Below are 26,608 nucleotides of genomic sequence, written 5' to 3' on the forward strand. Positions count from 1 at the left end.
TTGCCAAGTGGATTTAACGTGGCCCCTCAGGGCCCCCATATAATCCCCTCACACTTCAAAAGAACAAACATGTTTACAGTATTTGTGGCATTCATGCCATCGTGTAGTCGTAATTCCAGAACATTACAATTCACTACCAACACTGGTCAGACTGACTAACAACATGCTGGTGAAACATTTGTCATTCAGGCCTTCTAGATAGCTAGGGGAAAGCTGTGATTCGGTGTCTTTCAGTCTAGTCTTGATGAAGGGATTGAAGAGAATGGTTGAACTGAACTGACATAATAGTAGATTCAATGCAGAGTTGAGTTCAAATTGAGTTTCAGTTCATTCCTATGCAATACAGAGTTGAGTTCAAATTGAGTTTCAATTCATTCCTATTCAATGCAGAGTTGAGTTCAAATTGAGTTTCAGTTCATTTCTATGCAATACAGAGTTGAGTTCAAATTGAGTTTCAGTTCATTCCTATTCAATGCAGAGTTGAGTTCAAATTGAGTTTCAGTTCATTTCTATGCAATACAGAGTTGAGTTCAAATTGAGTTTCAGTTCATTCCTATTCAATGCAGAGTTGAGTTCAAATTGAGTTTCAGTTCATTCCTATGCAATACAGAGTTGAGTTCAAATTGAGTTTCAGTTCATTCCTATTCAATGCAGAGTTGAGTTCAAATTGAGTTTCAGTTCATTCCTATGCAATACAGAGTTGAGTTCAAATTGAGTTTCAGTTCATTCCTATTCAATACAGAGTTGAGTTCAAATTGAGTTTCAGTTCATTCCTATGCAATACAGAGTTGAGTTCAAATTGAGTTTCAGTTCATTCCTATTCAATACAGAGTTGAGTTCAAATTGAGTTTCAGTTCATTCCTATGCAATACAGAGTTGAGTTCAAATTGAGTTTCAGTTCATTCCTATTCAATGCAGAGTTGAGTTCAAATTGAGTTTCAGTTCATTCCTAAATTACACCTGTAACTGGATGTGATGGAAATGGCTCTATTAGAAGTATTCACGTGTTATGCCCAAGGTCATTGAAGGAGATGAGTTTTCATTGAAAGGTAAATTGTCCTACCTGATAAGGTTCAGCTAATTAGCAGTATTACAAATAATAACGATACTTCTACTACTACTACTAATAATAACAATATTAGTAACACCAATAATAACAGCAGTAATAATAATAATAACAGCAACAATAACAACAATAATAATAACACCAATAATAATTATAACACACAGAATAATAATAACACTAATAATAATAAATAACAATAATAATAATAACAAATAACACTATTTATAATAATAATAACAATAATAATAATAGTAACACAAATAATGATAATAGTAACAACAATAATAATAACAAGAATAACAACAATGATAATAACAACACCAATAATAATAATAATAATAATAAATAATAACACTAATAATAATAACAATAATAATAACAATAATAATAACAATAATAATAACAACAATAATAACAATAATAATAACAATAATAATAATAACAATAATAACAACAATAATAATAACAATAATAATAACAACAACAATAATAACAATAATAATACCAATAATAATAACAATAATAATGATAATAACACTAATAATAATAACAATAATAATAACAATAATAATAACAATAATAATAACAACAATAATAATAACAATAATAATAACAATAATAATAACAATAATAAGGATAATAACACTAATAATAATAACAATAATAATAACAATAATAATAACAATAATAATAACTATAATAATAGCAATAATAATGATAACAATAATAATAACAATAATAATGATAATAATATTAATAGCAATAATAATGATAATAATAATAATAACAATAATAATAACAATAATAATAGCAATAATAATAACAATAATAATAGCAATAATGATAATAGTAACACTAATAATAATAACAATACAACAATAGGGCAATTACATGTATCAGAAGGAAGTTTCTGTCTTCCCTCATCGAACTTGTTCTCAACTGGCCTATCTGGTTATATAAAGGTGAAATTTAAAAAATAGAACATCATCATAGAGATGTTATTGGTGTCTTTATGAAGTGGTTTCTTTATGAAGGGGTGTCTGTCTTCTCTCAGTGAATAGAACATTATCATAGAGATGTTATTGGTGTCTTTATGAAGTTGTGTCTTTATGAAGTGGTGTCTGTCTTCTCTCAGTGAATAGAACATTATCATAGAGATTTTATTGGTATCTTTATGAAGTGGTGTCTGTCTTCTCTCAGTGAATAGGACATTATCATAGAGATGTTATTGGTGTCTTTATGAAATGGTGTCTGTCTTCTCTCAGTTAATAGGACATTATCATAGAGATGTTATTGGTGTCTTTATGAAGGGGTGTCTTTATGAAGTGGTGTCTGTCTTTTCTCAGTGAGTAGAATATTAACATAGAGATGATGTTGGTGTCTATGGAGTGGTGTCTGTCTTCTCTCAGGGAATAGAATATTAACATAGCAATGCTGTTGTTGTCTTTATGAAGTGGTGTATGTCTTCTCTCAGTGAATAGAATATTAACATAGAGATGCTGTTGGTGTCTTTATAGAGTGAGTAACACAGTGCCTGCCTGAATAGACTGCGGGCCAGAACACAGAGTCTGATGATGTCATGCAGCATAGGATGAGCCATGGATTCTCTGAGCTCACATTGCTAAATGACAGTCTGCTAAATGACAGTCTGCTAAATGACTCAAACGTAACTGTAGTTGAAAGACGTGTTGAGGTTAGGGGAGGAAGACAGATCAGTAGAAGTGTTGAGGAAGACAGATCAGTAGAAGTGTTAAGGTTAGGTGAAGAAGACAGATTGATAGACGTGTTGAGGTTAGTGGAGGAAGACAGATTGATAGAAGTGTTGAGGTTAGGGGAGGAAGACAGATCAGTAGAAGTGTTGATGTTAGGGAAGGAAGACAGATTGATAGAAGTGTTGAGGTTAGGGGAGGGGAGGAAGACAGATCAGTAGAAGTGTTGAGGTTAGGGGAGGAAGACAGATCAGTAGATGTGTTGAGGTTAGGGGAGGAAGACAGATCAGTAGAAGTGTTGAGGTTAGGGGAGGAAGACAGATCAGTAGAAGTGTTGAGGTTAGGGGAGGAAGACAGATCAGTAGAAGTGTTGAGGTTAGGGGAGGGAGACAGATCAGTAGAAGTGTTGAGGTTAGGGGAGGGAGACAGATCAGTAGAAGTTTTGAGGTTAGCGGAGGAAGACAGATCAGTAGAAGTGTTGAGGAAGACAGATCAGTAGAAGTGTTAAGGTTAGGTGAAGAAGACAGATTGATAGACGTGTTGAGGTTAGTGGAGGAAGACAGATTGATAGAAGTGTTGAGGTTAGGGGAGGAAGACAGATCAGTAGAAGTGTTGATGTTAGGGAAGGAAGACAGATTGATAGAAGTGTTGAGGTTAGGGGAGGGGAGGAAGACAGATCAGTAGAAGTGTTGAGGTTAGGGGAGGAAGACAGATCAGTAGATGTGTTGAGGTTAGGGGAGGAAGACAGATCAGTAGAAGTGTTGAGGTTAGGGGAGGAAGACAGATCAGTAGAAGTGTTGAGGTTAGGGGAGGAAGACAGATCAGTAGAAGTGTTGAGGTTAGGGGAGGGAGACAGATCAGTAGAAGTGTTGAGGTTAGGGGAGGGAGACAGATCAGTAGAAGTTTTGAGGTTAGCGGAGGAAGACAGATCAGTAGAAGTGTTGAGGTTAGGGGAGGAAGACAGATCAGTAGAAGTGTTGAGGTTAGGGGAGGAAGACAGATCAGTAGAAGTGTTTAGGTTAGGGGAGGAAGACAGATCAGTAGAAGTGTTGAGGTTGGGGGAGGAAGACAGATCAGTAGAAGTGTTGAGGTCAGGGGAGGAAGACAGATCAGTAGTAGTGTTGAGGTTGGGGAGGAAGACAGATCAGTAGAAGTGTTGAGGTTAGGGGAGGAAGACAGATCAGTAGAAGTGTTGAGGTTAGGTGAGGAAGACATATTGATAGAAGTGTTGAGGTTAGGGAAGGAAGACAGATTGATAGAAGTGTTGAGGTTAGGGGAGGAAGACAGATCAGTAGAAGTGTTGAGGTTAGGGGAGGAAGACAGATCAGTAGAAGTTTTGAGGTTAGGGGAGGGGAGGAAGACAGATAGTAGAAGTGTTGAGGTTAGGGGAGGGGAGGAAGACCGATAGTAGAAGTGTTGAGGTTAGGGGAGGAAGACAGATCAGTAGAAGTGTTGAGGTTAGGTGAGGAAGACAGATTGATAGAAGTGCTGAGGTTAGGTGAGGAAGACAGATTGATAGAAGTGCTGAGGTCAGGGGAGGAAGACAGATCAGTAGAAGTGTTGAGGTCAGGGGAGGAAGACAGATCAGTAGAAGTGTTGATGTTGGGGAGGAAGACAGATCAGTAGAAGTGTTGAGGTTAGGGGAGGAAGACAGATCAGTAGAAGTGTTGAGGTTAGGGGAGGAAGACAGATCAGTAGAAGTGTTGAGGTTAGGGGAGGGGAGGAAGACAGATCAGTAGAAGTGTTGAGGTTAGGGGAGGAAGACAGATCAGTAGAAGTGTTTAGGTTAGGGGAGGAAGACAGATCAGTAGAAATGTTGAGGTTGGGGCAGGAAGACAGATCAGTAGAAGTGTTGAGGTTGGGGGAGGAAGACAGATCAGTAGAAATGTTGAGGTTAGGGGAGGAAGACAGATCAGTAGAAGTATTGAGGTTAGGTGAGGAAGACAGATTGATAGAAGTGCTGAGGTTAGGGGAGGAAGACAGATCAGTAGAAGTGTTGAGGTTAGGGGAGGAAGACAGATTGATAGAAGTGTTGAGGTTAGGGGAGGAAGACAGATCAGTAGAAGTGTTGAGGTTAGGGGAGGAAGACAGATTGATAGAAGTGTTGAGGTTAGGGGAGGAAGACAGATCAGTAGAAGTGTTGAGGGGAGGCAGGAAAAGACAGATGAAACAGTGAAGTGAGGGACTGCTAGTCTTAGGGCATATCCACAAAATCAGGTGTGTAGTGTTATGCTAATGTTTAATAGTTAGTGCCTTGGGCGAAACAGAAAAAGCCATTGGGGTCAATGTTCTTCAGTCTCTGGAGCAATGGAGTGGCATAGCTATTTTTATTGGCCCCTCCCCTATAGAATGTTATAATGTTCTGTCCTCTTGTGCATTATCTTCATCAGCATGGATGGAATTCTATGTATGTATGAATAGTATGAATAGTATGAATAGCATAGTATGAATCCACTCAATTTCACCGTACTTTAGTTTTCAGAGTTGCATACAAAAGGAAATATACATTTTAACACTGAAATAATGTCGTAAGAGTGGATATTACCGTAGCTGCGTTTGTTTCAATGGAGTCTGAATCGGGAGTCTTTCGTTACTGTGTGAGTTGAAATGAACTCCAGCAGAATCCCAGGGAGAGAGCTGTAGGATCCTCCTGACTTCTTACTCTGGAGAAATCACCTCATATTTCTAGTATATTTTCTTTCTGTGTTGTTGTGGATCCTCCAATGACAGTGCGTTGACAAGGAGCCTGCACTCAGCTCGCCAAAACAGGAACTTACCGTCAGAAACAGAAACATTAACACAAACCTCAAACATATAACTACCTCTGTGATTTTTTTTGAGAGGGAGTTACAGTCACCTGAAAAAGGCATTTTGTTGTTGCCGTTAACGTGTATACCCAAACGGTACTATGTATGGCTGGAGAAACGGCAGTGAAGTCAACGTCAAAAACTAGTCACATACCTCTGGTTTATTGAATCAAAACGTGTCAGTGTGCTTTCATGTTATTCGGTGATACACTGTTATAGTTTCCTGTTCCAACACACTGATATATATATATATATATATATATATATATATATATATAAATGATCCATGGTTAGCAGTGAACTCTTTCTCTGAAAGCTTTGCCCTTTCCGGGACAACCCCTGGACAGACAGCCAGTGGACCTATCACTGAGTAGAAATAGGACAGAATTCATAATTCAAGAGAGGTTTTAGTGAAAAATTAATACTTGCCCCATGAGGAGACAATGTACCGCTTCAAAAAAGGCAAACCTTTAAAGAGAAGATATGTGTGGGGGCCTGAAGTACAGTTGTCTGCCCCTCGTATTAATAATGTTCTCACACAACATGTGTGTGTGTGTGTGTGTGTGTGTGTGTGTGTGTGTGTGTGTGTGTGTGTGTGTGTGTGTGTGTGTGTGTGTGTGTGTGTGTGTGTGTGTGTGTGTGTGTGTGTGTGTGTGTGTGTGTGTGGCCACACCTTATGGATTACACATTTAAGCAGCACCTGAATTGCTTGCCAATATTTTTGGCCCGCGAAAGTAATTTACATTTTACTGGAGGTCATTGTTCCTGGTTCGAGAATGTAAGTCAGGGTAAATTGAAAGCCTCGTTACTTTAGATGGATTTACTTCAGAAACACAAATGAAAAACCCAGCAGTAGACGGTTGCTTATCTTTTACCATCCCCTCTGTGGCGATGTGGTGTTAAAGATTATACAGCGTCTTAGATCACTCATGTACAGAGATGATGACACCAGCGTTTGGCATCTTGCTTCCTGCCTGCCAGTTAACAGTTGAAAGATGGACTCCGTTGACGCCATTGTATCCACTTACTATCTGCCTGACCACTGAGCCAATAACAATAATGTATGGCTAAGGGAAACAGGAAGTAATCATTAAAGACTGCAAAATATATAACATATTCAGTGGCACATAGTTTATTTGCCCTCCTTCTCTCCTCCATGGAAATGCATTGAAGGTACAGATTATTCAGAGAGCAGAGAAGCACTTCAATGTTTATTTGATTAATTCTTGTTTTCCATAATAATTGGGAGCACAATGGGTCAGTGTGATAAATGCTTGTTACATGTATAGAATGTAACCAGTCTAACACACGGCTTGTAGCTAGTTCGCTGTCCTTTGTGAAGGCCTCTTTTCATTTGAATCACAAAACTGACCGTACAATAAACTTACTAGAGTATACTACAGGTACTATGGTTCAACAACTACTGCTCATCCAGGTGGACACATTAGGCCATTTACCCTTCTATAGGCCCAAAGTATGTCAGTGTAAGCTAGTGCGTTTTCTATGTAATTTCTCTCCTCAGACAATATCTATAGGTTAAATCTCACTCTATCAAACTATTTCATCTACTTTCTATAAAAGTTTACTACAGTCTCCATTTTACCACAAATCTGCAGTCACAAACATTTCAGACATTTCCTTTAGCTGCAATGAATTTTAAGGGAAGAACAGGTTTAGTTTCCTCCGGATAAATAGACGTGAGTTACTTCTCTGTAGCTACACACCTACACAATATATATAATCACTGTTCTTTGCCAAGATCAAAAATGTGACCATTTTGATGGAATACCGTTCCTCCTTCAGTCTAGCAACCTCTGCCATTATGGTGATTAGGGCTGATTGTTCTGCTAGTCCCATGCTGTGCCTGCATCCTAAACGTCACCCTACGCCTTAGGTAGCACACTACTTTTGACCGTATCCCTATGAGATACCTTATGGGGCCCTGGTTGAAAAAAAATAGTGCCCTATATAGGGAATAGGGTGGCGTTTTTGGGACGGGGGTGTATGTGTGTTTGGTCAGCACTGATTGTGTTGATGCTGACAGCCCCCATGATCACCGTTCGTCCGTCAGTCCTCAAGGTCATCTCACGTAACGAAGGAGATCAATCAGTACTGTCACCACGACAACGCAGAAAGAAAAAAAGAAAAAAAAGTCAAGGGTCACCACAGATAGAATAAAAACAGCTTGGCCCATTATTGTTGTTTCTGTTTGCATTGATTGAAATCAGAGTTATAGAGTAGTATGCCTTTTATCATGCTGTCAGACTTTTAGAAAGAAAGAATAGCTGTGGAGTTGGATGCCTCTTCCATGAATGGATGCTGTCGGGACTTGGAAAGTAAATTGTGGATGTAAATTTAAAAAAAGATTAGCCCATGACTGACTAATTGCTGATTATTTTTTTGTTGATAGAAATACTAGCTACAGAGCAGAGCAGTAGGTATAACTTGTTGCACATTTCTATGCGGTCAGACAGAAAGTAAAAGGAGAGGGGAGTTGAACAGCATGGCTGGATGATTGACTACTGCATTTATATTCAATTAAGTCTATATATTGTCCAAGGGGGTGTTTATGTCGAGAGAAAAAAAAATCTGTCTCTTCAATCCAGCAACATGTATTTAATCAACACTAACAAAAAGAGCGAAACAAGTGTTTGACACAGGGTGTTCTGGGTAATCCTTTCTTTCTCTGTGCACTTTGTCCTATCTTTGTTCCTTTGTTATTTGTTTGGGTGTTCTAATCTCAACCCAGTCAATAATATTCTTTGTTGTCTGAAATTGTGTGTCAAAAAACAAAAAAAAACAACAGACATTGTCCTTTGTTGAAAGTACCTCTCTGTGACTTTTCTGTTCTCAACTCCCAGATAAAGCAATCATTAGATGTTGTTTTCTACCTGCAATTACTCTCAGTTACAATGGGTCAAATACGAGAGAACAGGAGAGGGGGAGAGATGGAGCGGACTAGGGTAGATGGATTGCAGGAGTGGAACAGTATGGGTCCCTGAAGTGCTGATAAATACATACTCAGCTCAGGGACTGGCCATTGTGTGACGATGAACCTTGGTGAATGCATCAAATGAAATTAGCCTGGAGTATATATGAATGACCTTTTTCCTCCTTATCTCAGATGCATTGTCTGTTTTAAGGAGCCCATTCGTTACCTGCTGTTGAAAAGTAGAAAGACAGAGGAAAAAGGACAATGCCATCCTCACCAATGCAGTCTTCTCTATGAGAGCTGGGCCGGTGAAATCCATAACAAAGTAACTGTGATAAACACCATTCATAACATTATTTTAGACATTTCACAATGTTATCCTAATTCCTCCACTTCATGTACAATTACACTACTGTACTGCACCGTCACATACACAATAATGGCTATGTCAGAGGCTCTGACAATCAATCATGTCCAATCTGTCCTACACAGCCACCTTGACCTCCCTGATACATCAGCCAAACCTCCTACACAGCCATGTTGACCTCCCTGATACATCAGCCAAACCTCCTACACAGCCATGTTGACCTCCCTGATACATCAGCCAAACCTCCTACACAGCCATGTTGACCTCCCTGATACATCAGCCAAACCTCCTACACAGCCATGTTGACCTCCCTGACACATCAGCCAAACCTCCAACACAGCCACGTTGACCTCCCTGACACATCAGCCAAACCTCCAACACAGCCACGTTGACCTCTCTGATACATCAGCCAAACCTCCAACACAGCCACGTTGACCTCCCTGATACACCAGCCAAAGCTCCAACACAGCCACGTTGACCTCCCTGATACACCAGCCAAACCTCCTACACAGCCACGTTGAACTCCCTGACACATAGAACCTACATCTTTCCAATGCACACAACCCTTTTTCATTGCCTCACAATTTCATATTGACTCTCTCTCGCCCACTGCTCATGCCCTTGTCGCTGGTGACAATGACAACGCTTGTCACCCTTTATTGCCTTCTCCGAGATTATACCCTTCCTTATCTTCTGATAAAAGTAAAGAAAAACGAAATAAAATTGGGTTAGCTGCAAATAACTGGGGTAATTTAATCTCCATAGTAACCAACTCTGAAGGCTCTGGAAACTGTTTGGCTAGATATACACCGCTGAATGGGATATGTCATGGTTTCCATACAGACGGATGCTGTGATGGTTTTTACTGTGGCATTTCACTTATTACCCTGCCTGTTTACATTCCATGGGAAACATGGGATACGCCTGTCTGTCTTTTAAGTTTGTAATTTCATAAATATATCATGAAATCATGTGCAACCCATCTCTGAAACTATCAATCACTCATGAGATGGGTCTTGAGGGGCTGAAATATGAATGTTGAGAGAGTGCTGAGGAAATTAAACACATCCAGGGAGTATTTAATATGTGGTTATTTTTTTCTATGATTCTCGTGTCAAATGAAACATGGTCTTCTTACACAAAATGATGCTTGTGACTAGGTCTGTAGTGGAAAAAAATAGCATCGGTCCCTTTTGTCTAGTGCCTATGGGGTTAAACAGTCCCATTATTAATAATGGCCATCCATTTGCCTATCCTGATGTACAGTTGGAGTGTTGAGGCAATAGAAGATGATAAAGTCTTGGTAATTACAAACTACATTATTTATCCGTCTCTCTTTATTTATTTTGTGGGCAGGTCTTAATTGTGAACCTGTTGCTAATGTTATTTATTTAAATGAGGCAAGTCAGTTAAGAACAGATTCTTAATTTCAATGATGGCCTAGGAACAGTGGGTTCACTGGCCTAGGAACAGTGGGTTAACTGGCCTAGGAACAGTGGGTTAACTGGCCTAGGAACAGTGGGTTAACTGGCCTAGGAACAGTGGGTTAACTGGCCTAGGAACAGTGGGTTAACTGGCCTAGGAACAGTGGGTTAACTGGCCTAGGAACAGTGGGTTAACTGGCCTAGGAACAGTGGGTTAACTGGCCTAGGAACAGTGGGTTAACTGGTCTAGGAACAGTGGGTTAACTGGCCTAGGAACAGTGGGTTAACTGGTCTAGGAACAGTGGGTTAACTGGTCTAGGAACAGTGGGTTAACTGGTCTAGGAACAGTGGGTTAACTGGTCTAGGAACAGTGGGTTAACTGGTCTAGGAACAGTGGGTTAACTGGCCTAGGAACAGAGGGTTAACTGGCCTAGGAACAGTGGGTTAACTGGTCTAGGAACAGTGGGTTCACTGGCCTAGGAACAGAGTGTTAACTGGCCTAGGAACAGAGGGTTAACTGGCCTAGGAACAGTGGGTTAACTGGCCTAGGAACAGTGGGTTAACTGGCCTAGGAACAGTGGGTTAACTGGCCTAGGAACAGTGGGTTAACTGGTCTAGGAACAGTGGGTTAACTGGCCTAGGAACAGTGGGTTAACTGGTCTAGGAACAGTGGGTTAACTGGCCTAGGAACAGTGGGCTAACTGGCCTAGGAACAGTGGGTTAACTGGCCTAGGAACAGTGGGTTAACTGCCTTGTTCAGTGGAAGAACAGCAGATTTTTACCTTGTCAGCTCTGGGGTTTGATCTTGCAACCTTTTGGTTACTAGTCCAACACTCTAACCACTAGGGTATCTGCCGCCCCAGGAAGCCTAGCTATGGTGGTATGGTGGTAAACATCCTTGTATTTGTTCAGGTCTTAATTGTGAACTTGTTTCAGATATAACCAGCTATGGTGGTAAACATCCTTGTATTTGTTTGGGAAATGTTTCTAATTCAGATTCCACCCCCTAAGGTCAATGTCCGCGACCCGCAAAAATAGAATGAGCATAATAAAACGTTTCTCCAAAAATCTGTCAGTTTAGGTTAGAGATATCTGTGGTGAAAGGTGACGGAGCTAGAGCAGTGTTTTTCAGACCGTGACACATCCCGACAATCGTTCTTGTCAAAAAATCGACTGTAGCGTTCGAACGGTTTAGCAAATTACAAACTATTACGACCCCCACTATCGAAAGATAAAACTCTCAACGTACACATTTGGTGTTCTCCTTTTGACACCCCGAAAGCGTTTTGGGCCCCCCCCCAGTACCAGTTGAAAGAAAATGATGGAAGTACACAGAACCAAAAGTTTGGACACACCTACTCATTCAAGGGTATTTCTGTATTTTAACTATTTTCTACATTGTAGAATAATAGTGAAGACTTCAATTATGTGTTATGAAATAACACACATGGAATTATGTAGTAACAAAATATATATTTTAGACCTTAGATTCTTCTAATTAGCCACCCTTTGTCTTGATGACAGCTTTGCACACTCTTGACCAGATCACCCACTGACCAGATCACCCACTGACCAGATCACCCACCGACCAGATCACCCACCGACCAGATCACCCACCGACCAGATCATCCACTGACCAGATCACCCACTGACCAGATCACCCACTAATCAGATCACCCACTGACCAGAGCACCCACTAACCAGATCACCCACGAACCAGAGCACCCACTAACCAGATCACACACCAACCAGAGCACCCACTAACCAGAGCACCCACTAATCAGAGCACCCACTAACCAGAGCACCCACTAACCAGATCACCCACTAACCAGATAACCCACTAACCAGAGCACCCACTAACCAGATCACCCACCAACCAGATCACCCATTAACCAGATCACCCACTGACCAGATAACCCATTGACCAGATCACCCACTAACCAGATCACCCACTAACCAGATCACCCACTAACCAGATCACTCACTAACCAGATCACCCACTAACCAGATCACCCACTGACCAGATCACCCACGAACCAGATCACCCATTGACCAGATCACCCACTGACCAGAGCACCCACTAACCAGAGCACCCACTAACCAGAGCACCCAGTAATCAGAGCACCCACTGACCAGATCACGCACCAAACAGATCACCCACTGACCAGATCACCAACTAACCAGAGCACCCACTTACCAGAGCACCCACTAAGCAGATCACCCACTAACCAGAGCACCCACTAACCAGATCACCCACGAACCAGAGCACCCACTAACCAGATCACCCACGAACCAGAGCACCCACTAACCAGATCACACACCAACCTGAGCACCCACTAACCAGAGCACCCACTAATCAGAGCACCCACTAACCAGAGCACCCACTAACCAGATCACCCACTAACCAGATCACCCACTAACCAGATAACCCACTAACCAGAGCACCCACTAACCAGATCACCCACCAACCAGATCACCCATTAACCAGATCACCCACTGACCAGATAACCCATTGACCAGATCACCCACTAACCAGATCACCCACTAACCAGATCACCCACTAACCAGATCACTCACTAACCAGATCACCCACTAACCAGATCACCCACTGACCAGATCACCCACGAACCAGATCACCCATTGACCAGATCACCCACTGACCAGAGCACCCACTAACCAGAGCACCCACTAACCAGAGCACCCAGTAATCAGAGCACCCACTGACCAGATCACGCACCGACCAGATCACCCACTGACCAGATCACCAACTAACCAGAGCACCCACTTACCAGAGCACCCACTAAGCAGATCACCCACTAACCAGAGCACCCACTAACCAGATCACCCACGAACCAGAGCACCCACTAACCAGATCACCCACGAACCAGAGCACCCACTAACCAGATCACACACCAACCAGAGCACCCACTAACCAGAGCACCCACTAATCAGAGCACCCACTAACCAGAGCACCCACTAACCAGATCCCCCACTAACCAGATCACCCACTAACCAGATAACCCACTAACCAGAGCACCCACTAACCAGATCACCCACCAACCAGATCACCCATTAACCAGATCACCCACTGACCAGATAACCCATTGACCAGATCACCCACTAACCAGATCACCCACTAACCAGATCACCCACTAACCAGATCACTCACTAACCAGATCACCCACTAACTAGATCACCCACTGACCAGATCACCCACGAACCAGATCACCCATTGACCAGATCACCCACTGACCAGATCACCCACTAACCAGATCACCCATTGACCAGATCACCCACTGACCAGATCACCCACTAACCAGATCACCCACTAACCAGATCACCCACTAACCAGATCACCCACTAACCAGAACACCCATTGACCAAAATGGCAGCATTTTCCCTACATAGTTCACTGCTTTTGACCGGAGCCTGAGGCACCACCTACTGAGGCACAACCTACTGAGGCACCACCTACTGAGGCACCACCTACGGAGGCACCACCTACTGAGGCACCACCTATTGAGGCACCATCTACTGAGGCACTGCACCACCCACTGAGGCACCACCTACTGAGGCACCACCTATTGAGGCACCACCTACTGAGGCACCATCTACTGAGGCACTGCACCACCCACTGAGGCACCACCTACTGAGGCACCACCTATTGAGGCACCACCTACTGAGGCACCACCTAATGAGGCACCACCTATTGAGGCACCACCTACCAAGGCACCACCTACTAATGCACCACCTATTGAGGCACCACCTACTGAGGCACCACCTACTGAGGCACCACCTACTGAGGCACCACCTACTGAGGCACCACCTACTGAGGCACCACCAATTGAGGCACCACCTATTGAGGCACCACCTATTGAGGCACCACCTACTGAGGCACCACCTGCCGAGGCACCACCTACTGAGGCACCACCTATTGAGGCACCACCTACTTAGGCACCACCTACTAATGCACCGCCTATTGAGGCACCACCTACTGAGGCACCACCTATTGAGGCACCACCTACTGAGGCACCACCTACTGAGGCCCCACCTACTGCGGCACCACCTACTGAGGCACCACCTATTGAGGCACCATCTGCTGAGGCACCACCTACTGAGGCACCACCTACTGAGGCACCACCTATTGAGGCACCACCTATTGAGGCACCACCTACTGAGCCACCACCTACTGATGCACCACCTACTGAGGCACCACCTACTGAGGCACCACCTACTATATTGAAAGTAGTGCACTGCAAAGGGAATAGGGTGTCTTTCGGGTCGTAGCCCTGTTCCCTGTGGAGTGGAAACTGATACAGACTCCATTCCCTTTGAGCTGTTTAATGTGTAATGTCACAAACAGACATAGCAGCACTCCTCCTCTGGCTGTTGTCACAGCAGCAATGACATCTCTCACTGTGACTTCACCCAGGGAAGGCACTGCCGCACCAAATACCTTACCCTCGTATTATGTGAAGTTCTCCATTCTTTGTACCGATCACTTATGTTTTGAGGGGGAGGCACTAGTGTTCCTTGCAAATGTATTGAGGCTTTGTCGCGTGTGTGTGTGTGTGTGTGCGTGTGCGTGTGTGTGTGTGTATGTTGAATAATGGGTACCTATTTTAATGTTGTTTTTGCCTTCAGGAAAAAAAAAAAGACAGAACAATTCCTTGGCAAAGACAACTACAACAGAAAAAAAATCACTGCTATCAAATGATTGACTCAGGGAATTTCGTAAGGACTTGGCCTGATTGTGCTTGTTCAGTGAGATGCATCATTTTTTTCCCCCTTTAATGAAGTTAGTGAACCTCTGAAAGGTGACACATTTACTGCTCAGGAGATGTATTCATTCAGACTCAAAGGCTGGGGGGGCTGAGCATGCCATTATTGAGAGGGTTTAGGTCTCTATTCAATCTGGATTGATGAAGCGTTACATATCGTGCGCTATAAATGCGTTTACCGTAAATTCAGTCTTCCCCTTAACACAGGAGCATTGCCTTTGAATGTCAACCACTTCAGCGATACAGATTGAATCCGGCTCTATATTTCAGATCAGACTCCATGCACCAGGGGACTCCATGTATCTCCTGGCAATTTGAATGAATCTACACATTTTTCACCAGTTCTTGGTCATTATAAGCAGGTTGGCTTTTGTTATATTCAATAAATTAATATATAGCTCCTCACTTAAAGAATGCAATTAAGTATTGCAAACAAATAGGATTTGGGAGTTTGGGTTGGATATCAGTAATCACCCCTCAAAAGTTTGGCTATGTAATTGGAATGGAGCGGTAATACAATAACTTCACTATTGAGAAAAATCATTGTTTAAAATTTTGAGCTGACTAGGGAATTTAATTAAACAGAGCATGCTCAACTTCGAATGTGAGATCTCAAAGCCATAGACACAGACCTAGGACCATTCAATTATTTATAACAGTGTTACTTATGCCTATATGCAAAATTATCTCTATGAGATCTCTATGAGAAGCCGAGACCTGGAGGACTTGATGTGATGTCATAGCAAGGACCTCTCCTCTTTTCCTCTGAGTGTCTCAGACCATAACACCATGGGTTCCTGTTTGCTGTGTTGCATACTGTTTTACATTCTAATTACCAGAGTTGACAGGTTTTATTGCTGGGGCTCAATGTTGAGGCCTCTATCTCTTCCTGGACTCATTTCACATGTGATGTCAGCTTGAGCATAATGAGATAAGATAGTTGGAGTGCCTTGATTTCTCCCTCCCTGATTTCTCCCTCCCCGCTTTCTCCCTCCCCAAATCCCTTATCACTCATAACTATACTCATTGTACCTTGCACCTCAAATATGCTAACAAGAATCCTAACAATAATCCTAAATGTGGATTCATGTGATTTTGTAATGTTCACATTTTTGAGTTATTGTAACTGACCAGATTTATTGAATGTCGAATAGATCACAGAACGCAAGGTGTGCCATGGTGACAGTGATTTTTAAAAAATGCTTTGGGATTGTAAGAAATATTTAAAGATAACACACAATGCAGAGGACTAGAGGTCAAGGGAGGGAATAGGGAATTAACGATCAATGGAAATAATTGTTTTCCACTTTACTATCTGTTTAGCTATACATTGAGCCTGCAAGGAATTCTAATTGGTCAACCAAAGGCTACGGTTGGGGGATAATAATTACATCCTACCACTTTGTTCTGTGGAGAATCACTGAGGACAGGGAAGAATGAACATCAACCATCTACTTCCCAGCATAACAACTATGATTTGTTATCTTTGAATAAACCTATTTTTCTCCCCCTGATTTGCTTTGGGGTCTGTGTTATTGAGGGATAAAGTCAACTGCTAACAGGATGTTCTTTTAAATATTGAATACAGTAAAGTCAATCTCAGACACCAACACCAGAGACAGTTATTCTCAACTTCAAATAATCTCCTGGGAATTCCTTGTCTGTTGTAGGTAAACACAGGGAACCAATGGAAATTAAATGGAACAGCAATGGAAATTAAATGGAACACCAATGGAAATTAAATGGAACACCAATGGAAATTAAATGGAACACCAATGGAAATTAAATGGAAATTAAATGGAAATTAAATGGAACACCAATGGAAATTAAATGGAACACCAATTGAAATTAAATGGAAATTAAATGGAAATTAAATGGAAATTAAATGGAAATTAAATGGAAATTAAATGCTGCTGTTTTTCTTCTTCTGGGATGATTCAAACATATATTACTGCCATTCATTTCTACAACAGGTTGACATTTACAGGTCACCTTCAGTTAAACATCTAACAGGTTAACATTTACAGGTCACCTTCAGTTAAACATCTAACAGGTTAACATTTACAGGTCACCTTCAGATAAACATCTAACAGGTTAACATTTACAGGTCACCTTCAGTTAAACATCTAACAGGTTAACATTTACAGGTCACCTTCAGTTAAACATCTAACAGGTTAACATTTACAGGTCACCTTCAGTTAAACATCTAACAGGTTGACATTTACAGGTCACCTTCAGTTAAACATCTAACAGGTTGACATTTACAGGTCACCTTCAGTTAAACATCTAACAGGTTAACATTTACAGGTCACCTTCAGATAAACATCTAACAGGTTAACATTTACAGGTCACCTTCAGATAAACATCTAACAGGTTAACATTTACAGGTCACCTTCAGATAAACATCTAACAGGTTATCATTCTCTTCTTGTCTTTTTCATATTTTATTCTCTTTTGTTTAATGTCTTTGTGCTGCAGCCATAGTTGAGGTGAACCTGGCCAAGGCGCTGGCGGAAGCCTCAGAGACGTGCACCCAGGAATGTCTGATCCTGGGCCACTCCGACAGCTGCTGGATGCCCCCCTCCCTGGTGACCCAGTTCCAGTCTCCGTCCAACACGGGTACCCTGCCTACCCTGCCCTCCTTTGGCTTCCAGCACCAGCAGAGCTCCCCATGGGCCAGAGGAGCCAAGGCGGATGGGCGTCAGTGCCATACCCTGGGCAGGTCTGTGCCCAAAGACGATCTGGCTAAAGGGATGAACCGGCCGCAGTTCTACAACACTCTGGAAAGACACTGCAGCAGCAAGAGTAAGGAGTCTGACCCCATCAAGGTCATCCCTCTGGCAAGCTTTTCCTCATCTTCGTCAGGCCAGCAGACCCCAGCCAACGGAGGATCCTCTGCCTTCTTACATGAGCATCAGCTGTAAGGGACCAGAGTAACACCAACCAGTTTGTCTAAAATATCTTGGTGTATATTTAACATCAGTAGTAAGGGGCTGTAAGGGGACAGAGTAACACCAACCAGTTTGTCTAAAATATCTTGGTGTATATTTAACATCAGTAGTAAGGGGCTGTAAGGGGACAGAGTAACACCAACCAGTTTGTCTAAAGTATCTTGGTGTATATTTAACATCAGTAGTAAGGGGCTGTAAGGGGACAGAATTTGTCTATTGTATCTTGATGGTTTCTGATTAATGTGTGAACATGGAATGTGGAGGAAGGGACAAAACTGTTCCTCTGTCTCCACAATGTTGTTCCTCACTCTCCACACTGTTGTTCCTCACTCTCCACAATGTTGTTCCTCAGTCTCCACAATGTTGTTCCTCAGTCTCCACAATGTTGTTCCTCAGTCTCCACAATGTTGTTCTTCAGTCTCCACAATGTTGTTCCTCACTCTCCACACTGTTGTTCCTCACTCTCCACAATGTTGTTCCTCAGTCTCCACAATGTTGTTCCTCAGTCTCCACAATGTTGTTCTTCAGTCTCCACAATGTTGTTCCTCACTCTCCACACTGTTGTTCCTCACTCTCCACAATGTTGTTCCTCAGTCTCCACAATGTTGTTCCTCAGTCTCCACAATGTTGTTCCTCAGTCTCCACAATGTTGTTCCTCAGTCTCCACAATGTTGTTCCTCAGTCTCCACAATGTTGTTCCTCACTCTCCACACTGTTGTTCCTCAGTCTCCACAATGTTGTTCCTCAGTCTCCACAATGTTGTTCCTCAGTCTCCACAATGTTGTTCCTCAGTCTCCACAATGTTGTTCCTCAGTCTCCACAATGTTGTTCCTCAGTCTCCATTTTCCTCAGTCTCCACAATGTTGTTCCTCACTCTCCACACTGTTGTTCCTCATTCTCCACAATGTTGTTCCTCAGTCTCCACAATGTTGTTCCTCACTCTCCACAATGTTGTTCCTCAGTCTCCACACTGTTGTTCCTCAGTCTCCACAATGTTGTTCCTCAGTCTCCACAATGTTGTTCCTCAGTCTCCACAATGTTGTTCCTCAGTCTCCACACTGTTGTTCCTCACTCTCCACAATGTTGTTCTTCAGTCTCCACAATGTTGTTCCTCACTCTCCACACTGTTGTTCCTCAGTCTCCACAATGTTGTTCCTCACTCTCCACAATGTTGTTCCTCAGTCTCCACAATGTTGTTCCTCAGTCTCCACAATGTTGTTCCTCACTCTCCACACTGTTGTTCCTCACTCTCCACAATGTTGTTCCTCAGTCTCCACAATGTTGTTCCTCACTCTCCACACTGTTGTTCCTCACTCTCCACAATGTTGTTCCTCTGTCTCCACAATGTTGTTCCTCACTCTCCACACTGTTGTTCCTCACTCTCCACAATGTTGTTCCTCAGTCTCCACAATGTTGTTCCTCAGTCTCCACAATGTTGTTCCTCAGTCTCCACAATGTTGTTCTTCAGTCTCCACAATGTTGTTCCTCACTCTCCACACTGTTGTTCCTCACTCTCCACAATGTTGTTCCTCAGTCTCCACAATGTTGTTCCTCAGTCTCCACAATGTTGTTCTTCAGTCTCCACAATGTTGTTCCTCACTCTCCACACTGTTGTTCCTCACTCTCCACAATGTTGTTCCTCAGTCTCCACAATGTTGTTCCTCAGTCTCCACAATGTTGTTCCTCAGTCTCCACAATGTTGTTCCTCAGTCTCCACAATGTTGTTCCTCAGTCTCCACAATGTTGTTCCTCACTCTCCACACTGTTGTTCCTCAGTCTCCACAATGTTGTTCCTCAGTCTCCACAATGTTGTTCCTCAGTCTCCACAATGTTGTTCCTCAGTCTCCACAATGTTGTTCCTCAGTCTCCACAATGTTGTTCCTCAGTCTCCACAATGTTGTTCCTCAGTCTCCACAATGTTGTTCCTCACTCTCCACACTGTTGTTCCTCATTCTCCACAATGTTGTTCCTCAGTCTCCACAATGTTGTTCCTCACTCTCCACAATGTTGTTCCTCAGTCTCCACACTGTTGTTCCTCAGTCTCCACAATGTTGTTCCTCAGTCTCCACAATGTTGTTCCTCAGTCTCCACAATGTTGTTCCTCAGTCTCCACACTGTTGTTCCTCACTCTCCACAATGTTGTTCTTCAGTCTCCACAATGTTGTTCCTCACTCTCCACACTGTTGTTCCTCAGTCTCCACAATGTTGTTCCTCACTCTCCACAATGTTGTTCCTCAGTCTCCACAATGTTGTTCCTCAGTCTCCACAATGTTGTTCCTCAGTCTCCACAATGTTGTTCCTCAGTCTCCACACTGTTGTTCCTCACTCTCCACAATGTTGTTCCTCAGTCTCCACAATGTTGTTCCTCACTCTCCACAATGTTGTTCCTCAGTCTCCACAATGTTGTTCCTCACTCTCCACACTGTTGTTCCTCAGTCTCCACAATGTTGTTCCTCAGTCTCCACAATGTTGTTCCTCACTCTCCACAATGTTGTTCCTCAGTCTCCACAATGTTGTTCCTCACTCTCCACACTGTTGTTCCTCAGTCTCCACAATGTTGTTCCTCAGTCTCCACAATGTTGTTCCTCACTCTCCACAATGTTGTTCCTCACTCTCCACAATGTTGTTCCTCAGTCTCCACAATGTTGTTCCTCACTCTCCACACTGTTGTTCCTCACTCTCCACAATGTTGTTCCTCACTCTCCACAATGTTGTTCCTCACTCTCCACAATGTTGTTCCTCACTCTCCACAATGTTGTTCCTCACTCTCCACAATGTTGTTCCTCACTCTCCACAATGTTGTTCCTCACTCTCCACAATGTTGTTCCTCACTCTCCACAATGTTGTTCCTCACTCTCCACAATGTTGTTCCTCACTCTCCACAATGTTGTTCCTCACTCTCCACAATGTTGTTCCTCACTCTCCACAATGTTGTTCCTCACTCTCCACAATGTTGTTCCTCACTCTCCACAATGTTGTTCCTCAGTCTCCACAATGTTGTTCTTCAGTCTCCACAATGTTGTTCCTCACTCTCCACAATGTTGTTCCTCACTCTCCACACTGTTGTTCATCACTCTCCACAATGTTGTTCCTCAGTCTCCACAATGTTGTTCCTCACTCTCCACACTGTTGTTCCTCAGTCTCCACAATGTTGTTCCTCAGTCTCCACACTGTTGTTCCTCAGTCTCCACAATGTTGTTCCTCAGTCTCCACACTGTTGTTCCTCAGTCTCCACACTGTTGTTCCTCACTCTCCACACTGTTGTTCCTCAGTCTCCACAATGTTGTTCCTCAGTCTCCACAATGTTGTTCCTCAGTCTCCACAATGTTGTTCCTCACTCTCCACACTGTTGTTCCTCAGTCTCCACAATGTTGTTCCTCAGTCTCCACAATGTTGTTCCTCAGTCTCCACAATGTTGTTCCTCACTCTCCACAATGTTGTTCCTCACTCTCCACACTGTTGTTCCTCAGTCTCCACAATGTTGTTCCTCACTCTCCACACTGTTGTTCCTCACTCTCCACAATGTTGTTCCTCAGTCTCCACAATGTTGTTCCTCAGTCTCCACACTGTTGTTCCTCATTCTCCACAATGTTGTTCCTCAGTCTCCACAATGTTGTTCCTCAGTCTCCACAATGTTGTTCCTCACTCTCCACAATGTTGTTCCTCACTCTCCACAATGTTGTTCCTCAGTCTCCACAATGTTGTTCCTCAGTCTCCACAATGTTGTTCCTCACTCTCCACAATGTTGTTCCTCAGTCTCCACAATGTTGTTCCTCACTCTCCACAATGTTGTTCCTCAGTCTCCACAATGTTGTTCCTCACTCTCCACAATGTTGTTCCTCAGTCTCCACAATGTTGTTCCTCAGTCTCCACAATGTTGTTCCTCACTCTCCACAATGTTGTTCCTCAGTCTCCACACTGTTGTTCCTCAGTCTCCACAATGTTGTTCCTCAGTCTCCACACTGTTGCACAGAAGTGGATCTGACAATGGCTGTAATCATATAAACGGTATTCCTATACCAAAGTAGATCCACAACAGAAACAAAATATATAAAACATCTTAATTTATGTTTGGTAGAGATTTTTGCTGATGAGTAATCAAAAATAATTTGACCACCTATGCGTATTGGAACCAGCTCAGCGGAACCTTCCTCCACACAATTTACTTAACGATAAACGAAATGCAAACACACAGTATAGCTTTGTGAACCCAAGGTGAATGTTGTATATGTCCAATCTCTGGTGAAATATTGCTTAGTGTATCCAGCAAGACATTCAGCTCCAGCTCCAACTGATGATCCAAGTTACTTTTTGCTCTCGTCTGAATATGTTTATAGAATCCCGTCTTGTTCAGGGGTCTGCAGACACATACCTAAGACTCAATGGACAAAAAAATGTTTCACTCTGTGTCGTGCTAACACTTTATATAAACATACAGTACATGGGCCACCCCCCATGATATGCCCAACACTGTTTCTCTTCAGATGTTTCTTGTATGGCGAGTTATGATGCCTTTGACACCCCTTTCCCTGTTCTCTATTGCAAACCTATTCCTTTTCTACATTATCTTCCCCACCTAATAGGAAGCTACTCATTTGCTACATTATCTCCCACACATAATAACAACCTATTCATTTTCAACATTATCTTCCCTGCCTAATAGGAACCTATTCATTTTCTACATGATCTTCCCCACCTAATAGGAACCTACTCATTTTCTACATGATCTTCCCCTGTAATAACCACCTACTAATGTTCTACATGATCTTTCCCCTGTAATAACAAACTACTAATTTCAACATTATCTTATCCTCCTAATAAAAACATACTTATTTTCTACATGATCTTTCCCCTGCAATAACAAACTTCTAATTTCAACATTATCTTACCCTCATAATAACAACATACTTATTTTCTACATGATCTTTCCCCTGTAATAACAAACTACTAATTTTCAACATTATCTTACCCTCCCAGTAAGAACCTACTAATTTTCTACATGATCTTTCCCATTGTAATAAGAACCTACACATGTTCTACATTATCTCCTGAGAAGAAGCCTTGAACAGCACAGACAGAGGTTCCATGCAAGGAGCTATAACTTTTCTCTTTTTTACTTTCCCACCATTATTTCACTTCATTTATCTTCCTTTCATATAATATAACGTGTATTGTACGCATCGTAAATGAGTGCTATGGAGACAATTAAGAACATCTCCTAGTTGTCTAGTTACTTTGAGCTGTGATCTCCACAGTAAGTATTAGCTGTGGTTGACAGGCTCTGTGGTAGTTGTCTACTCTCACTGAAACATAATGTATTTCTAGTAGTCAGGTAATGAAAAAGTGGAGACATATACAGAGTCTGGATGCAAATAGCTTTTTATTTGCTTTAATTCATGCCCCTATCTCGTCAGGATAATAACCACTACAATGAGAGTTTCTGTATCCATATGCAAGCACCTTAAACTCAAAGGATGAATTTACCATATTCACATATTGACATACACCCTTTTGTAAAAATGATTTATCATAGTTTCAAGGGAGTTCATTCTGGATAACCACTGACTGTCATGGATTCGGTAAACATTGCATGACCATCACCAGTTAACATATTTAAATTAAAAGTGTCCTCTAGTGGCTTGTGAAAGAAACAGGACATGTTTAGGGTACCATTCTCCCTGCAGGGTTAGACAGTAACAGGACATGTTTAGGGTACCATTCTCCCTGCAGGGTTAGACAGTAACAGGTCATGTTTAGGGTACCATTCTCCCTGCAGGGTTAGACAGTAACAGGACATGTTTAAGGTACCATTCTCCCTGCAGGGTTAGACAGTAACAGGACATGTTTAGGGTACCATTCTCCCTGCAGGGTTAGACAGTAACAGGACATGTTTAGGGTACCATTCTCCCTGCAGGGTTAGACAGTAACAGGACATGTTTAGGGTACCATTCTCCCTGCAGGGTTAGACAGTAACAGGACATGTTTAGGGTACCATTCTGCCTGCAGGGTTAGACAGTAACAGGACATGATGAGGGTACCATTCTCCCTGCAGGGTTAGACAGTAACAGGACATGATGAGGGTACCATTCTCCCTGCAGGGTTAGACAGTAACAGGACATGATGAGGGTACCATTCTCCCTGCAGGGTTAGACAGTAACAGGACATGATGAGGGTACCATTCTCCCTGCAGGGTTAGACAGTAACAGGACATGATGAGGGTACCATTCTCCCTGCAGGGTTAGACAGTAACAGGACATGATGAGGGTATCATTCTCCCTGCAGGGTTAGACAGTAACAGGACATGATGAGGGTACCATTCTCCCTGCAGGGTTAGACAGTAACAGGACATGTTTAGGGTACCATTCTCCCTGCAGGGTTAGACAGTAACAGGACATGTTTAGGGTACCATTCTCCCTGCAGGGTTAGACAGTAACAGGACATGATGAGGGTACCATTCTCCCTGCAGGGTTAGACAGTAACAGGACATGTTTAGGGTACCATTCTCCCTGCAGGGTTAGACAGTAACAGGGCATGATGAGGGTACCATTCTCCCTGCAGGGTTAGACAGTAAAGTGTGTCTGCGCTTGGTTGAGACTCTGCTTGCATTCAGATTACACTTCGGGTCAGGTATCCATCAGTGTAGAAATGCATTAGCGAAGCCGGGGTTTGTGAAATTACGTGTGTCATAAGAGTGTTATGTGGAAGGGTCAAGGTCAGGGTCAATTTCATCTCACTTCTGGTCAATTAAGGAAATGTATTGAATTTGTATTAATGAATTGAATAAATCCTACTCATTGAACACGGTTAACCTACTGTCCAACCAAGTCCCAATCACGAATTGGATTTCAATTCCTTTTTTTTGCGGAGTAATGTTTTCTTTCTGTGTCATCCTGAAACAGCTCCTCGCTGCGGTTAAATGTTAAACACATTTGTCTTTCATCAAAGACAACAAGTACAGACAGGACAGAGTACGCTGACATATGCAAACAAATCCCAAAACACTTGCTTCCTTCAGACAGTGACAGTGACAGTGAACACAGGCCTGCCAATGTGTGCCGTGTGATTCAGTAACATTCCAACTGCATATGCTGTAGAATGATGATATTGACACTTATTAAACTACGACTGAAACACACAAAATCACACAATATACTTACAGTATATATACTGAACAAAAATATAAACGCAACATGTACAATGTTGGTCCCATATTTCCTGAGCTGAAATAAAAGATCCCTGAAATGTTCCATATGCACAAAAAGCTAATTTCTCCCAAATTTATGGCACAAATTGGTTTACATCCCTGTTAGTGAGCACTTCTCCTTTGTCAAGAAGCTGATTAAACGGCATGATCATTACACAGGTGCACCTTGTGCTGGGGGGGCCACTCTAAAAGGCCACTCTAAAATGTACAGTTTTGTCACACAACACAATGCCTCAGATGTCTCAAGTTTTGAGGGGCCATGCAATTGTTATGCTGACTGCAGGAATGTCCACCAGAGTTGATGCCAGAAAATGTAATGTCAATTTCTCTACCATAAGCCGAGTCCAACGTCACTTTAGAGAATTTGGCGTTATGTCCAACCGCAGACCACTTGTAACCATGCCAGCCCAGGACCTCCACATCCAGCTTCTTCAAAAGCAGGATCATCTGAGACCCACCACCCAGACAGCTGATGAAACTGTGGGTTTGCACAACCAAAGAATTTGTGCACAAACTGTCAGAAACCATCTCAGGGAGCTCATCTGTGTGCTCATCGTCCTCACCGGGGTCGTGACCTGACAGCAGTTTGGCTTCGTAACCAACTTCAGTGGGCAAATGATCACCTTCGATGGTTACTGGCACACTAGAGATGTGTGCTCTTCATGAATGAATCCCGCTTTAAACCGTACTGGGCAGATGCCAGACAGCGTGTATGGCGTCATGTGATCGAGAGGTTTGCTGATGTCAACATTGTGATCAGAGTGCCCTATGGTTGTGGTGGGGTTATGGTATGGGCATGAATAAGCTATGGACAATGAACACAATTGCATTTTATCAATGGCAATTTGAATAAACAGAGATAGTGTGACGAGATATCCTGTGGCCCGTTCATCAACTCATGTTTTAGCATGATGATGCACAGCCACATGTCGCAAGGATCTCTACACAATTCCTGGAAGCTGAAAATGTCCCAGTTCTTCCATGACCTGAGTACTCACCAGACATGTTATCCATTGAGCATATTTGGAATGCTCAGTATTGACGTGTACGACAGCATGTTCCAAATTCCCATCAATATCCAGCACAGCCATTCCACAGGCCACAATCAACAGCCTGATCAACTCTATGCAAAGGAGATGTGTCACGCAGCATGAGGAAAATGGTCACACCAGATACTGACTGGTTTTCTGATCCACGCCCCTACTTTCTTTTTTTTTAAAGGTATCTGTGACCAACCGATCTGTATTCCCAGTCATGTGAAATCCATAGATTAGGATGTAATGAATTCATTTCAATTGACTGATTTCCATGACCTGTAAGTCAGTAAAATCGTTGAAATTGTTGCATGTTGCGTTGATATTTTTTGT

General features: G+C 42.5%; 1 protein-coding gene across 1 annotated transcript in view; it reads left to right on the forward strand.

The window, feature by feature from the left end:
- The window catches only part of LOC109865042 (protocadherin-11 X-linked), a 301,820-nt gene extending 283,414 nt beyond the window's left edge, over positions 1-18,406 (forward strand). Inside the window, exon 7 of the mRNA XM_031798643.1 lies at positions 17,565-18,406. Coding sequence (XP_031654503.1) covers positions 17,565-18,010 — 446 coding nt within the window. The 3' untranslated portion in view covers positions 18,011-18,406. The remainder of the gene's footprint in view (positions 1-17,564) is intronic.
- The last annotated feature ends 8,202 nt before the right edge of the window (positions 18,407-26,608 follow it).

This window comes from Oncorhynchus kisutch, linkage group LG19, assembly GCF_002021735.2.
Source record: "Oncorhynchus kisutch isolate 150728-3 linkage group LG19, Okis_V2, whole genome shotgun sequence".
NCBI lineage: Eukaryota > Metazoa > Chordata > Actinopteri > Salmoniformes > Salmonidae > Oncorhynchus > Oncorhynchus kisutch.